Below are 16,414 nucleotides of genomic sequence, written 5' to 3'. Positions count from 1 at the left end.
TCAGCAGAGGATATACTTCCTGCAGCAGCTGAAGAAATTCAACCTTCCAAAGTAAATGATGGTGCACTTCTAAACTGCCATCATTGAGTCCATCCTCACCTCCTCCATCACCATTTGGTATACTGCTGCCACTGCCAAGAACAAGGGCAGACTGTGTATCATTTACTCCACAGAGAAGGTGATTGGCTGCAATCTGCCATCCCTCCAGGACCTGTATGCCTCTAGGACCATGAGGCGTGCTGGAAAGATTGTGGCTGACCCTTACCAACTGTTTGAGACACTCTCCTCCGACAAGAGGCTGTGGTCCATCAGACCCCCTGCAGCTGGCCTCATCAACAAGGCCTTGGACCCCCACTGCCACAGACTCTTATGCTGTAGACACCATATGTTACAGTAATGTTCAGTCTCCACATCTGTCTCAATGCGTTACATTAATGCACATCTTTTGGACTATTATCTCTGTATATTGCACATATTCCTTATTCCTTATACTTCACACTGTGGAGTTTTGCACATTTCTTTGTCAATATTTTGCATATTCCTGCACAAACTGTACAGCTCTTTCATTCTAAAAATAGATATATTGTACATACATTTTTATTATAACTTTTTCTTTTTTCTATTTATATTTCTTGACTTTTGTAGTACTTCAGTTTTTTAAAATCTGTTATATTTTCTCTTACTATGTTTATTGTTATGCACTAAAATACCAAAGCAAATTCCTTGTATGTGACAACGTACTTGGCAATAAACCGATTCTGATTCTGATAAAGGCTTGTTGGGCCATACTCAGTCAAAAATGTCAACTAGTAGCTGATCCAAATTATGGTCCAAATTGTGCCTGATTGTAATTCTTTACATTCTAATTTCTTGCAATGAAGCTTTAAGAACAGCAAAAATGTCAGAATGTTATATATAATATTTTCATATTGTTGGGTGTATTGCCACTAATGGGGATTTGAACTTTTAGACCCCATTTCCACCTGGTATTAGCATGTGATTTGCATCTAGATACATTATGTGAATACTGGCATCTGATCACAGGCCTTTGCATTTGCTGTATGCCTGGTGATCGCAAGTCTGTCCGCAGTGTGATCAGATCGCAATATGCAAATTACATAAGCAGAGCTGGCAGACATAGTGTGTCTCAAGTGATGCTGGATACTCTCAAGATAACTCTATGACATACGAGGCAAGGGTCCCATGACCGATGGAGGCATCTGTAGATTACTTTTCATTGGTCTCCTCCTCTTCATGAGGCGTCTTCCTTTTTTCTGCATTTAAAGGTTTTTTTTTCATCCGAACCGAGAGTCTAAGGATAGCAGGTGTCGTATGCTACACAGATTGTGCAGCCCTGTAAGGCAATTTTGTGATTTTTGGCTATTTAAATAAAACTGACTTGATTTGACTAGTCTGTTGGTCATGGGACTCATCTTGCAAGTCGTAGATGTCCCTCAAGAGTCTCATGTAGTAATGCTGCTGAATTTTTTCTTAAGAATGTGGTCACACTATACTGATATCTACACCTAGCTGAGATCTGATAACAACACAAGCCCTACTACCTCCAGCCAATCCCACTGCCATGCGTTCTGCATGTATTTACACCTGCATTAACATGAGTTTTCCCTGATCTAGATCAGATATCTAGATACAGATGTAAATGGGGTATTAGTCTTGTTTGGGAAAAGCCAAGATGAGCAAACCAGTATACATCAGTGTAACTCTATTGCACATACTGTACATGTACAGACATTGCTATAAACACACATAGACACTCTAACAATGAAGGTTTTCTGCCTCTCTGGCTGCCTTTCTAAGCAGCTCAGCCCTGTGATGGGACAGCTGAGAACAAAATATTTCCTAGTGCCCTTCGGGGGTTTATGCTCCACCACCGTCATCCCTCCCTCTCTCTGAGCTACAAAGTAAACTGCTGAAGTTCTTCCTTATGAAGAACATCCTCTCTGTGTCCCCTTGGCACTTCAGCTCAGGGAGTGTCCACTCCAGCATTATTACTACACTACAGCGTTGTCATTCACCTTGTGTCTGGATGTTTGTTTAACTGTGGGATTTTGTGTACAGTACTGCCTGTCTGTGCTTTGACCTGCCGTCACCCTGCACACAGACGAGCTGATTAATCAAGCTGCTTCCATCTTGCTCTTCCTGATCTGTAAAGTCCACCAAGAAATCACCACCCTGATAGTTATTTTCCCTATCCACTCTCTTCATAACCAACAATCTCAGGGTGTTATGCTGCGGTCCCTGTTTGGACGACTTGATTAAGGGTTAGTGATGCAGTGATGCTGTTGTAATTTATTTCAGCCCCATGGCTGTGTGATCGTGAGAGGTGCAAATAGAGAAGATATTAGTTGGGGGTGTGAAGACAGCATGGGTGCACTCAGAGGACAAAAACATCCTTTGATAAAGTCTCGTAAGAGAGAGGATTGTTGTGGTGTACATCAGAAAAATGTTTGGGTATATATGTGTTTTGAAGGATTCAATAGAAAGACTGCCTTACACACTGGAGGTGTGGAGGTTGAAAGACGTGGACATTTACAGGGCCACTTCAGGGCATTTAAGGGCCACTATTTTAGAAGCATAAGAACATAGTGTATGTAGATGCTGTGATTAGTTGAGATATGTGGGCCTTAGAGAAATAATATATTAAAATCTGACAAGGTGATAAAAACTAAAGAAAAAAAAACTAATATTATGGCTTGTTTTGTGAAAGATTTCTTAAAAATCCACAAAAAAGGCTGATTCCACATGTGCCAGGTGATGTGTACAAGTAAAAACACATTTGTGAACCAGGTATTTCATGAGTAACAAACAAATCATACAGTATATATCAATCTTATGTTGAAATGATTTATTTTATGTTTTATCATACACAATCCGAGCCACAAATTTTACATTAATTTAGAACATATTAGTACATGTTCATATAAACTATAATATTGTTGTTAAGGAGCCCTTTTCAAAGGATTTGATATTTTGATTCATCTACATTCAGAAACAAACATGAATTAGTTAATGAATTAATATTAGAATTAATCACTCCATTAAAATCAAACTTTATTTTTCATATTTCATACTGATTTAATGAAAATTTTCTGAATCCAGTCACAACACATCACAGCCGGCTCACCTCTTAACCCCCCCACCTCACACACACACACACCCAGACACAGACCCATCTGCATGCACACAGCAGCACTTTGTTAAATAGAGAATATTTTCCCCTATAATTATTTTCAAATCATCATAACGAATATCATTCTAATGCTATGTGGATATATAAGAAGACACAATAAGATTGTGTTCTTACCTGGACTCTGTATGGTGGTGATGATGGTGGTGGTGGTAATGGTGGAGGTGGTTGTCTCCTCTTCATCACTGCCGAGCCTCGCATTCTGCTTCAGTCCAGGCTGATCTGACCTCACTTCATATTTCTTCCTTGCAGCAATATCAGCAGAGGGGATGATTGGAGCATGTTCTGGATCCTTTAAAATCACACTGGTGACTGGAACGGGGGTGTTGGAGTGAGAAGTGGCTACTAATGTGTGCGTTACAAGGGTTGTTAGCATGTTGGAGCTTACAGCGATCTCATCTGAAGCTCTTTTATCACCGTTATCCAGTGGAGTCCTGGATGGCAGGGTGGAGAAGGTGGGATGAGAGCTGGGGTGTGAGCTGGATCCTCCACTGTCTTCAAAGTAATTTAGCTGACCGTGAGGGCCAAGCAGGGCTCGGTGTTGGGGGGGATTCCTGTAGAGGGGGTGGTGGTTCGGGATGTTGACAGGTGGGGCAGTAGTGACCATGGGGAGCCTCCTGCCTGTGTCCTGGGTGGTGGGGTACAGGCTGGCCCCGCTCTCTGGAGGCCCCCCCGGGGTGATAGATAGACCATTTTCAGAGGCAGAGGCTGCTGAGAATGAAAGAGAATAATAGATGTGGTTGGATGGATGTTGATTCATTCCACAGACTCAATAATCACAGAGATTTCTAGATTCACTTTCCTGCCTGTTCTTTGCTCTGGCTCCAAACCTCTCCATCCACAGACATTCAAGACACTGCCATTCGTTAACCAGCCAGTGTCATAATACATCTCTGCAACAAAGGTCAAGAAACCTTCAAGCCAAAAAACAGTCTTATTCTTTTTTTAGTTGTTTTAGTTGATAGTAAGACAGCAATAATTAGTGCATGAGGCTTTATTGTGTTTTTATCATTTATAATTTTTTGAAACTGTTGTTATACTGTATTTCTAACCTTAAATAAAATCAATCAATCAATTAACCTTCACAGAACATGTCCGAAACAGTCAGGGCCAGACGAAGCTGTCAGGAAGCTTTAAACAAAGAAGTGCATGTCTGAACCTCCCTCCACCAGTTGTTGTACATTCACGGCACAACAACTGGTCACAACACCATGAATGCCAAGAACACATCATACAAACTAGTTTGTTTAAGGCATACTCTGCCTCTAACTTACTAAATGGGCCCCAGTGCCCATTCTTTTCACCCACTGTGCATTATGTACTATATGTACATATCCTGTTACCTTTAAGTACCTGCACATACCACACAGCAGACTACACTGCATGAAAAGATACACATGGCAGCTTCAGGATATTTTGCCTTGAGCTCCTAGAAAACTACCTCTTCCCAGGTTCTCTGTGTGTCACAAAGGTTGTGGTAATTTGAGTAAACAGAAAATTATTAAGGAATATGCACCATGTGAGCATAATATCAACTAGATTTTGACTTGGGTCCACCTACAGCACAGTGTCTCAAAATGATGTAATAATGCAGAAGCCACCTTAAGGCCCTTATCATTTGAGTTTACATTGTACTTTAGTGTGCATGTTACCAAACAAATTTAAAATTAATCAAATCAAAACCACAAACTAACTGCCACACAGTGAACCAAGGTCCCAGGGAAGATGCCCACTTTGCCTAGTTGGTAATCCAAGCTTTTGCAGTAGTGGAGAGCAGATGAATTTTGACTGACTCAAAACCATGACTCAACTCACCATATTGCAATATTGTTTAATACTGATATGGTGGAATTCACACATTATGCCGCACTGTACAAAAATCCATAATTTTACTGATTTAGTGTTGAATTCAGCAGTTGCTGTCAGCTGCAAAACTGGAATGACTGAAGGAGTGTTAGACCTTGCTGCTGTGTAGTGTTTATTTCAATTACATGCCACTATAAGCTGTGCACTTGTGTACAATGAATGTATATATGACTATGTGCTGCCCAACAACCCTGTTTCTCTACTCAAAAGAAGAGATCATCAAATTTCAAATATCCAGTATAGCAGTTTTCCAATACCGTGTCGGTAGGTTTTATTTCACAGAGCTGCAGTGATTTTGACAGCAGAAAGTATAACTTCATAGCCAGAGAATAAATCTGTAATTCAGTCACCCTCTTTATCTCTCTGTATTCACTGCTCTGATTCACTGTACTTCACTCTGACATCAAGGCAGAGAGAACCTGTCTCATGCCTCTGGATGGAGACAGGAACATGCACTCACACAGCTCTGCACTCTCTAAAGCAAAGTCATTCCATCTTTCAAAGCTGAATTTTAGCCATATTTCCTTTCAACACAGTGCATTAGTGCTGTTACACCACTGTGAGTCAATTGGCAGACTGAAAACTTCTTGTAAAATACCAAGCGGTACAACCCAAACAGTTCTCGTAATTGCTCACATCAGTGGCTTCTTCCCTCCCTATCCTCCTCGTAATATGACTTAATATTCATTCCTGAGGAGATTTGATGAGCCGCTATAATTCTCCCAGTGTAATGATCAGCGCTCCCCTCCCAAGTGTACCTGTGAGATCTAATCTGAGACCCCTTCAGGAGGCTATCATCCGCTGAGGGAAGTCTTAAAATTTTTTAACAATGCTTCATTTCCACCATAATAGCTCCCACTCTCTGCCGACTAATAGCTATCTGCTTCAAACAATCAGGGTTTATTGTAGCTGTGCCACTTCCCACCCAGCACCTCGCTTCTCAAACACACACAGCTCTATGCACAGAATCAGACATACTGTCAGGTAAATCTTCAAGAAACATGCTGAATGAGTTCCAAATGAATCCCAAAATGTGGAGTGGAGTGGAGGTCTGTATTTACCCTGCTGCTACAAGGTGCTGCTACAAGGTGTGAAAGGTAATGCACACACTCTGGGTGAGCAGTGTGTTTGTCAGTGCCTTTGGCTCAAAGTAAATCAGATATGTGTATGAAACTTGACAGATGCTGTAGGAGGAGACATCTTTGAAACTCTATATCCACCGTCAAGAGTGTAGGTTTGCCTTAAAAAATGAGGGGATATAATAAATTCAGGGGTTCTTCAACTAGCCAAAAAATGTGAATGCAATTTTTTGCGTTTACACACATTTATCTCCTAACCCTACCTAAGAAAACTCATAACACATCTGACCGACTGCATGTTGAAAGCAGGGTGAACAATAATGCCAAACATTCTTTACATACATGACATAGTGATAGTAGTTTTTTGAGAGTATCGAATAATTGAAAAAATAATTGCCAAATTAATCCATAATGAAAATAATCATCAATTACATCTCTATTATTTACATCCAAAAACTTACAAAAAACTAGTGTTTTTATGACTGAAATATATTTTTGCCAAAAACTGTTAGTTTGACTCATGTTCAATTCTAGTGTCTTTTTAGAAGAATGTTAAAGGGGTGCTGAAATCATGAAAATTATTGAAACTGAGGCTGATATATATATATAAATTCTACGTTGTCTTTGCATTGTGCCTCCCTAACCCTAACCCTAACCCCTCCCTTCTCTCTCTCTCTCTCTCTCTCTCTCTCTCTCAAAACCTAACAGCGGCGGATGGCCACCCACCACTGAGTCTGGTTCTGTCCGAGGTTTCTGCCTCTTAAAGGAAGTTTTTTCTTGCCACTGTCGCCAAATGCTTGCTCATGGTGGGATCTGTTGGGTCTCTGTAATTAATATTATAAAGAGTACGGTCTAGACCTGCTCTATAGGAAAAGCGCAATGAGATAACTTCTGTTATGAAGTGGCGAGATATATATATATATATCCTTTGCACATCCTTTGCATGTAACCCCTCTGACTAGGGTTACTGGAGTAGTAGTATTCCATCAGAGCCTTGTTATCGCATCTCGCCCAACTCCGTCTTGTTCCAGTAGCTAATTTTTCATCTCGGTGCTCTGGTTCCCCAACACCTGACGCAGACCTTGTTTGGCCAGGTGACGTCTGAGCCGGCATCTCATGTATTTCATTGTCACTCATCATCATCATGAGGTAGGCAGTAGCATGAAGGGCCTTGCATATATATATATATATATATATATATATATATATATATATATTTAAAAAAACTTTGTCCTTCACCCCCCCGCGGGTGGTCTCATCCTGCGAGCTCGGGTCCTCTACCAGAGGCCTGGGAGCTTGAGGGTTCTGCGCAGTATCTTTGCTGTTCCTAGTACTGCACTCTTCTGGACTGAGATGTCTGGTGTTCTTCCAGGGATCTGCTGTAGCCACTCCTCCAGTTTGGGGGTCACTGCCCCGAGTGCTCCGATGACCACGGCGCCACTGTCGCCTTCACCTTCCAGGCCTTCTCCAGCTCTTCTCTGAGCCCTTGGTATTTCTCTAGTTTCTCATGTTCCTTTCTCCTGATGTTGCCATGACTTGGTATTGCCACGTCAACCACAATGGCTTTCCTCTGCTGTTTGTCCACCACCACAATGCCTGGTTGGTTCGCCATTACCATTCTGTCAGTCTGAATCTGGAAGTCCCACAGGATCTTGGCTCGGTCGTTCTCTACCACCTTTGGAGGTGTTTCCCACTTTAACCTTGGTAGGATGTTTTTTTCTCATTTTTTGTCCTTGCAGCTTGTTAAGATACTGTTAATTTTGTAAGTTATAATTAAAATCATGGCTCTTGTACATAAGAATTGCACAGCTCTGTCCAACTTAAACCAGAGCAAAGATCTAATCAGTCACAATAATTAAAAAACAACCCATATCATGCCTGCTGGTCCATGCTGGTCCATGCTGGTCCATGCTGGTCCATGGACCTTCTGGTCCATGCTGGTCCACCGTGTCAGTGTCCTGTTTTGCCTAGTCGTGGCAGTGTCACGTTTTCAACACGTTCTCATTTTGTGATCAAGTTAGCTATAAATAAATATACAACGTCTGGTTAGACTTTGAGAAACATTGCAGGTGATGGTCGCAGTTTGGTTAGGTTTAGGTACCAAAAGTACTTGGTTAGGTTTAGGAAGAGATCATGGTTTGGGTTAAAACAACTACTTACTTAAAACAATCAATGCTTACTATTCGTTTCACACGGGTAACCAACCCCAGTCTCCTGTGTGAAAGTCCTGTGTTTGACCCATTCATCCATCCATCCACCCTGACCTCCACCATATGCAGACTTTCACTCTTTATAATACGTTCGTCCTTTGCTTGCTTTCGTCATTATCGCTCCCTGCTCGTACTGCACCTTCATATACACGTGTACTTTTCAAGCCCAGGCAAGGTAAAACGGGACACTTACACGGTATCCTCTAGTGGATTTGCTGGTGTATTACATGCTTTCGCATGATACTGGGCTGTTAAAAACACAAATATGGCTGCCCACATGACTGTGTCCCCAACTCTGTCTAGAACTGATATTTAAATACTGCTGATTTGTAACAGTGAATACGTTTTAAAATAAATGTAAATAACTCAATACATTATCGGCTGGTAGTGACTACAGCATTATTAAACTTTTTATGGTTATGTTTAGGCACTCAAAGCACTTGATTAAGTCTTAAGCTTAGGGACAGATCGTGATCTGGTTTAATACAGAAATAGTCTGCAGTGACTTAAAGGTCCAGTGTGTAGTATTTAGTAGCATCTAGCAGTAAAATTACAGTTGCAACCATTTCAATACCGCTCGCATCACCCTCCCCTTCCAAGCATGTAGGAGAAACTACTGTGGCTGCAATACTTGCAGAAAATGCAACCGGCCCTATCTACAGCCAATGTTTGGTTTGTCCATTCTGGGCTACTGTAGCACTAGAAAACTGCCAACGGGTAAAATTTACCCGATATTAGAAGGCAATGATTTTATGATTATTTCTGCTACATGCTGCTCAAACACACTTTGTGCAGACATTCAGGACCTTGGGTGTGCACTTCCCACAAACACTTCAGGCATTTACAGAATGTTTTATTGCGTTTTTTTATTCCGCCTTCACCATACAAGTCATTTTCTCCTGCGCTCTTCTGCACCTGTACAGGGCACGTCCACGCACAGTGGCTCTTTTGATGCCATCCACTCCACGCTGTTGTAGGTATATTCTAAACACAGTCTGAATTTAAATGCAGCATACAATTTAGAAAAAACGATTGACTATTGCAGTGTTTTTATAGGCCTACATGATAATAGTAATAATGTAGAATAATAATCTAAGGTGTTCTTAATAATCTTAAGGTGCTTGTTTGTTTCGGACTGGCGTGCATCCAACAATTACAAATTACAAAAATATTTATTGAAAAGAAACGATTCCTATCAATTCCAAAGTTCTAAGTACATTTTTACCCAACAAAAAAATATATAATGACCACTTTTGCTAAAAAGTCAAAAAACACAGAATGAGGGAGATGCACTCCACCTGAAGGGACCGCAAAACACACCTGTGTCAGAAGGAAAGACTACTTTAGACTAAGTCTATTTCATAAATGTTTATAGACTACATTTGATCATTTTAGTATAGTAGTTTTGCCTCACTTTTCACAAAGGTTCTGGATCGCTGTCAGATGACCCAGGACAGTCTAATGCCTGTTTTGCATTCATAACTCTCTTATCCAAATTGAAGGTTAGCCTATGACTTGACACAACTCTATCATGCACGGTAGTAGACAAAAGGTGCCAATAGAATGTTTATCTAAACGCACAACATTAATAGGACAAAAATGATTGCATTCTCTATCTTCTTTTGAGTAAATTTTACCCGCTGCTTATAGGTATAAATGCCCATTTTTTAAATCTGGCTTTGACAATTTTTAACAATAGGGGGTGCTACATAACACACTTTTAGGAAAAGTCAAAGACTGGGGGACTCGACCTTTCAGACACAACGTTTCTATACATTTTTTAACAAAACCATGACCTTTCCCCAACCTCAACCAAAATGTATTTGTTACAACCTAACCACAAACAGCATTCTGGTTGTGAACCCCACAGTCCTGCACTTTATCCACCTCTTCCACCTCCCTGCAACACTAGTGCGGTAGATAAATGTAGCAGTTCATTCACTCATAAACAAGTTGCCTCTATACATAATCCAGTCAACAATTACATTTGTCACCACAAAGTTCTTGGGAAATCAATATAGTAATATATAAATGCAATTTCTGGGAGACAGGGTTGGCTGGACTGTATTACCAACCCGTTCTCACTCCAAAGTCGCCAAAAACTGAAGCTTGGTCAGTATCCCTCCACTTTAAAATATGATGCCATAGGTACTCCTCTGGTGTCATTTCTGGACGTGCCCTTCGTCAAAGTCAGGTGACGTAGTTTAAATAGCGAAAAAGTCTGCATATGGAAGTGGTGGATAATTCAAACAAACACAGGATTTTCTCCAAGGAGACCAGGGTTGGAGTCCTGTGTGAAACCAAAAGTAAATGATTTGTTTTAAGTAACATACGTAAGTGAACTTACATAACATATTTAAGATACGTCGGGTACGTAATGTAACCTACATAAAGTACTTAAATTAAGGGAGGTCGTGGTCGTGGTCATGGTCTTTGCATTGTGCCTCCCTAACCCTATCCCCTTCCCCCAAACCCCTCCCTCTCTCTCTCTCTCTCTCTCTCTTTCTCTCTCTCTCAAAACCTCTCTCTCAAAACACGAAGAAAACACGGCAGCGGTGGATGGCCGTCCACCATTGAGTCTGGTTCTGCCCGAGGTTTCTGCCTCTTAAAAGGAAGATTTTCCTTGCCACTGTCACCAAAGTGCTTGCTCATGGTGGGAATTGTTGGGTCTCTGTAATTAATATTATAAAGAGTACGGTCTAGACCTGCTCTATAGGAAAAGCGCAATGAGATAACATCTGTTATGAATTGGCGCTATATAAATAAAATTGAATTGAATTGAGGTACAAGGTACTTCAGTCACGTGAGGTACGTAATGTAACTTACAATCTTTTCCTAAACCTAACCAAGTAGTTTTTGTGCCTTAACCTAAGGAGGTGGTTTTTGTGCCTAAACCTAACCAAAGTGTGACAGTTTCACAACGTTAACCACACCAGCTTTATTTTGAAAGTTTAACCGGAAGTTGCATATTAATTGTTGCTAACTTGACCACGGAGCCCTGCACGTCCAGAAATTACGCTAGAGGGGTAATTACAGCGTCATATTTTGAAATGGAGGGACACTGACCAAGCTGCAGTTTTTGACGAGTTGGGAGTGAGAACGTGTTGGTATTACAGAGCAGTGCTCTCTCTCTCTGCACAGTGAAATTATGAAGTGAAACAGATATCTGTCAATATGATATCAAACACCAGGGTCATAAGACCTCTGCATTATAAATATTAGCCTCAACCTGTGTTAAATGTTCATCTCCACAAAGGATATAGTTTGTGCTGTTCCTGTCTTTTGCTTTTTCTTCACTTCAGCAGTAGTTTTATAGTCTTTGTGATGCAGCAAGAGGAAGAATTTGAAAAAGGGCAAAGCACCTTAAAGGACACTTTGATGTCTTTCCCCTGAGCTGTCAAAGAGCCACAACGAAATCTAAGCCTCCCCTTGAATAAACCATGAGTCCAATACAAATCCCAATCATTAAAGGTCAGAGGAGTTTACAGTTGGAGACAAAACAGCCAGGAAGAAAGGATCCACCATCTGCTTCCAAAGCCTAATCATTGGATTATTTTTAACTCTCTCTATGGATCATTCATGGTCATTCAACTGAAAACTACAGTATATAAAACACCTTTCTGATATCCTATATTTTGGCAACCAACATCAGTGCCCTGGGGAAGGTTGATTTTTAACACTGGAATATTCACTTTTATTTGTATCCTGAATTAACAAAATAGAGCACTTATTCAGTCTCTCTCTGTATAGCGAGGAGCATCTGCATCAAGCAGTTGTCTTCTGTGGATGAACTAAAAACAGACATGAAAGGAAGGAGAAAAGCAAACCCCTTCTGTGCCTTTTAATAGGATTTCTTTGATTTCGGCTTCTCCACCTAGATTGGCTGACCACTTAATGTGTGCACGCAGAACAAGAGAGGATATGGAAGCGCTGAAAAGATACCAGCAGGCCATGGCCACATGCTCCTGACACACTGTATTTAAGGTGGTGAAAGGGTGAAGAGTGAGTGAGTAAACTCAAAAATCCATGAAAAAAATACCAAGGAACTGACCTCATTGTCCTCAATGCCATTAAGTCAGAAAAACAGAAAAATCTGAATGGTATTTTGTGCATTTATATTTTCTTTTTTTTTTAATCAATCTAGCAAATAAACTTTATTATGAAACTGATTTTCAGGCTTTCCAAATGGTAGATGGAATGGTAGTCTAATATGTGAAAAAAATGTAAATGCAATGTTCATTGCAATATTATTAATACACTAATGCCAGTTAAAATGCCATTTGTATTTTGCTAACAGACACCTCATACTTTATATTAAATTTGATAAATATTGTGTATGCATCTTTACTACATGGAGCACTGCCGTTTACTGCATTAATTTTGAATGATGTTCAATTCTTGCATTTTTTTAGGAAAATATTGACTATGAACAAAAATATACATTAAATTATTTTCAGAAAGTCTGCAAAGCACTCACTAGTGCTGGGAATGCTTAATTGCCAGGAATAACTATAAGCAACTGGATGTGCATATCAGCATTTTAATCACCTCCTTTCTTCTCTTTGAAATATGGCAGCTTGACAGTAAGAAGACACTGTTTAGTGAGTCAATCAATTTGAAACTGTAGAAGTGGGGGAAAAAAATCTGATTTTGAAAACCCCCCGCCCTCCCTTCACCAAGTAGACAACCAGTAGACAACCTTGCTGGTTGTTGTACTGATGGAATTAGTGCTGAGGAAATGTACATTGTACTGAACTTATCAAGACAACAGGTAAACATGTCGAAAGTGCTGAGTTTGTATTAACAGCAACAACAGCAAGTTAAAATGGGAGCAGATCAGAAAACAGAGAAGTTTCTTATTAAATTGTGATAACATATATGGAAAAAATAAATCTTAGCTCATCTAGCTTATTCATGAGCTTTCCACCACATCTCACAGTCTTCATTGGATGATGCTGTTGAACACTACGGAAAAAGCTGGCTCTTGAGCCAAGTCAAATTACTGTTTCCAAGGCCATTAATACATTTTAACGCTCAATAAAATATATTCATAAAAACAGGAAATTATGAATATAGGCCTGCCTGTTTCAAATAACTACCTGGTTCTCTCTGCAGTTGAGGCAAATAAGATTTAATAGCGAAAGAATATAAGAATCATTTTCATTGTCCAGTTCATGTATACTAAAAACAGCATGTTTTGGATTTTTATATTGGGCAGAATTGATTGCAAGGCCGCTGTCTCACTCTTTCTGAATACAAACCAGACTCTTAATCCAGTGTTGCCTCTAGCAAAATGTTACCCACTTTAAAATTCCCCTCATCGTATTGATCCTGCTCCTAACACCCGCAGCAAAGGACACTCATTCATGCAATCTTAATAATAGCAGGTATAGGCCACCATCATTATATCCAAACACAAGCCTCTCAGCCTCCCTGTGGCTCATGAAAAAAAACACCAGAAACATTACAGTAGTCAGAACCAGCAGTGACAAACTTTGCTTTGGTACAAACAGCTGACTCTTTTTTTTTTTTCAAACATAGACATCTGCACCAAATAATGAAATGAAAAATGTATTCCGTTAATTAAACAGCATGTTGTTTGTCCTTCTTTAAAAAGTAAAAACCTAAAAAACAACAACAAAACATCAAATTAGACTTATGGTGTTTTGGAATATGTGCTCTTGCATGTTTAATATTTAGAATATTAAATGGCTACTTTTTCAATTTCCTTATTTGCTTAAAGAATAAATGGAACATAGAAGTACTTTTACTGCTAATGTAACTAATACTTCTATAGTCCTACCACTTTCACCACTGCCTCTACTACTTCTATAAATGCTATTACTAGGACTTGTACTTTCCTCCATTTCATGTTACTCTGTATTTTTACGCCACTTTATTTCTAAAGGAAAGTATATTTTTACATGTATCAATAATGCTTTATTTCAAAGCCTAAAAAGTCTATATGAATGACAAATTAATATTTACTTGGGTTTAAATGGAGATTTTCTTTTAAGGAAAATCCTATTTTCTCTACAATTGTGACCAAATTACATTTGTACAATTACAGTTCTTTCCAGGAAACTTCATAGAATAAAAATTAAGAAATTGTTCTAAAATGATTACGGACCCCTAAAATAAATCCTTACCCATTTATCTGATAGCTGTAGTTATTGGTTTACACATTAAAATTTAACATAAAAAACATGAACCGTTTATAAAATATGATGTAGATTAAACTACCCAACAGTATACAAAGTAGTTAAAATTACCTCCACCATCACAAGCTAAAATTTCTAATTGCTTCTTATACTTTAATGGATTCGTGATAGTAATCCAATTATATAATAATGTAACTATGAATGGGGCCATAATGCATTTACTTTTGATACATGAATATATATACCAGATAATGCTTCCATACATTTGAGTATAGTTTTATATACAGTGTGATGTACCATTTCATATTTTTTGTCCATCTCGTTTCTTATGCTTTTTTGTAACAGGTGTAACATATTAACACTGATACACCTTTCTATGCAGTTTTTCCATAGTAAGCTTGTCCCATAGATGCACCTGTTTGTTCAGTTTGTTTTTCATCACTTGTGGTTTATAACATAGTAACTAGTACCCCTTCCTTTTATTCATGTGTTGCACAATCATATTATTTTACTATATATGTATATCCTGTTAATACTGATACTAGTACTGCAACTATTAGTGCTACTGCTGTACTGCCACTGCCACGATTGCTACCACTACTACGATTACTGCTGCTACTACTACTTACTTGTAGCGTGATCAACCCCAATTCAGATTAACATTTTGGATCTTTATTAATGAAAAGAATTAGACTTTTCTGATGTCTGGCCTCTAAGTCCTAAACCAGGTCTGTCCAGAGAACTGAAAAGCTTTCCGCAGTAACTTCCTCTGTCCCATGACCTTTGACAGACGCAAAGCCACTAATGGAACATTGACTGACAATTTGATGATTTTTGACAGGCCTGTAAGAACTCACAGAGCATGAACAATGAAGGTCAATAGTCCAACAACCTAAAGCAATTTAGTCAATTACAACTGCTCTCCCTGATTGTGCCTAGGATGACCTGACACCGCTTTTTTTTTAAGGAACATCACATGATCTCTGGTCTTTATCAAGTGAAAACAAGAACTTTAAGACTAAAGGAACAAAGAAAGTAATTTTTACATGCAGAATCAAATGTATTAATCAATGCGTTACATTAGGTAACAATGAAAGAAGAGTGTGGAACTTGATGTTTTCATGCTGATGCTGACACCAGACTCTGTTACCAAGAACTGTCTAACTCCTTGCTTGCAACTCTAATGACATATTTCTGGGAATATCTAAAACTGAGTTCTTGTTGTCTTAACCTTAATATTAATCAATTAAACATACCTAAGGTTACTTGATGTTACATATTAGCCTATTACGATGTGTTATGATCGCCGTATTCTGTCCTCACTCCCCTTGTTGTAGCCTTGATGATGTGGTTAGCCTCTTTGAATAGCTAATGAAACAGGAGCTGTAAATATGCATTTACACAACAAATGAAGTGACCATAGCCTACAGTAAGATATAATGTAAGTAGAAATGTCATCTCTGCTCCACACACACAGCACAGGGTGCTGTGTCTGTCTATTACGGAGAAGACATAACCCCTCCCTTTTTGCCTCTCACAGACAGGGAGGTCCAAAGATTGCTGAAATATAACTTGTGTGAGTTTATTTACTATTTCATTTACTGTTACAGATATATGTATGTATAAGACTATATAGAGAGACACATGTATGTGTATTGCCATAATAGTGTTGTAACAAATATTACCATGTCACCTACGACAGTTAATTAACCCTGTCTGTTACTAGCCTTCTGGAGGAAACTGCTCCAGCTCTCACACTCACACCACGTTGCCAACACAACCAAACGTCATCACCCTGATTATGGGAGGAGAGGCATCCAACTCAGGCCAGATTCGCCCCATGGGACCAACAATGCCCCTAGAAGTGCCCAAGACTGACTCTACTCTCCC

The 16,414-nt window shown here is 39.4% G+C and overlaps 1 protein-coding gene across 6 annotated transcripts in view; it reads right to left on the bottom strand.

Moving 5' to 3' along the window:
* The window catches only part of sez6b (seizure related 6 homolog b), a 313,597-nt gene that overhangs the window by 203,933 nt on the left and 93,250 nt on the right, over positions 1-16,414 (bottom strand). For 5 of the 6 annotated variants that reach the window (XM_044201744.1, XM_044201746.1, XM_044201743.1 and 2 more), the window contains exon 2: positions 3,326-3,919. In XM_044201744.1, coding sequence (XP_044057679.1) covers positions 3,326-3,919 — 594 coding nt within the window. The remainder of the gene's footprint in view (positions 1-3,325; positions 3,920-16,414) is intronic. The other variant, XM_044201741.1, reaches the window with a different exon arrangement.

The sequence above is a fragment of the Siniperca chuatsi genome, linkage group LG7, assembly GCF_020085105.1.
Source record: "Siniperca chuatsi isolate FFG_IHB_CAS linkage group LG7, ASM2008510v1, whole genome shotgun sequence".
NCBI lineage: Eukaryota > Metazoa > Chordata > Actinopteri > Centrarchiformes > Sinipercidae > Siniperca > Siniperca chuatsi.
Note: the sequence above shows the minus strand (reverse complement) of the source record. Positions and strands in the feature narration are given on the sequence as shown.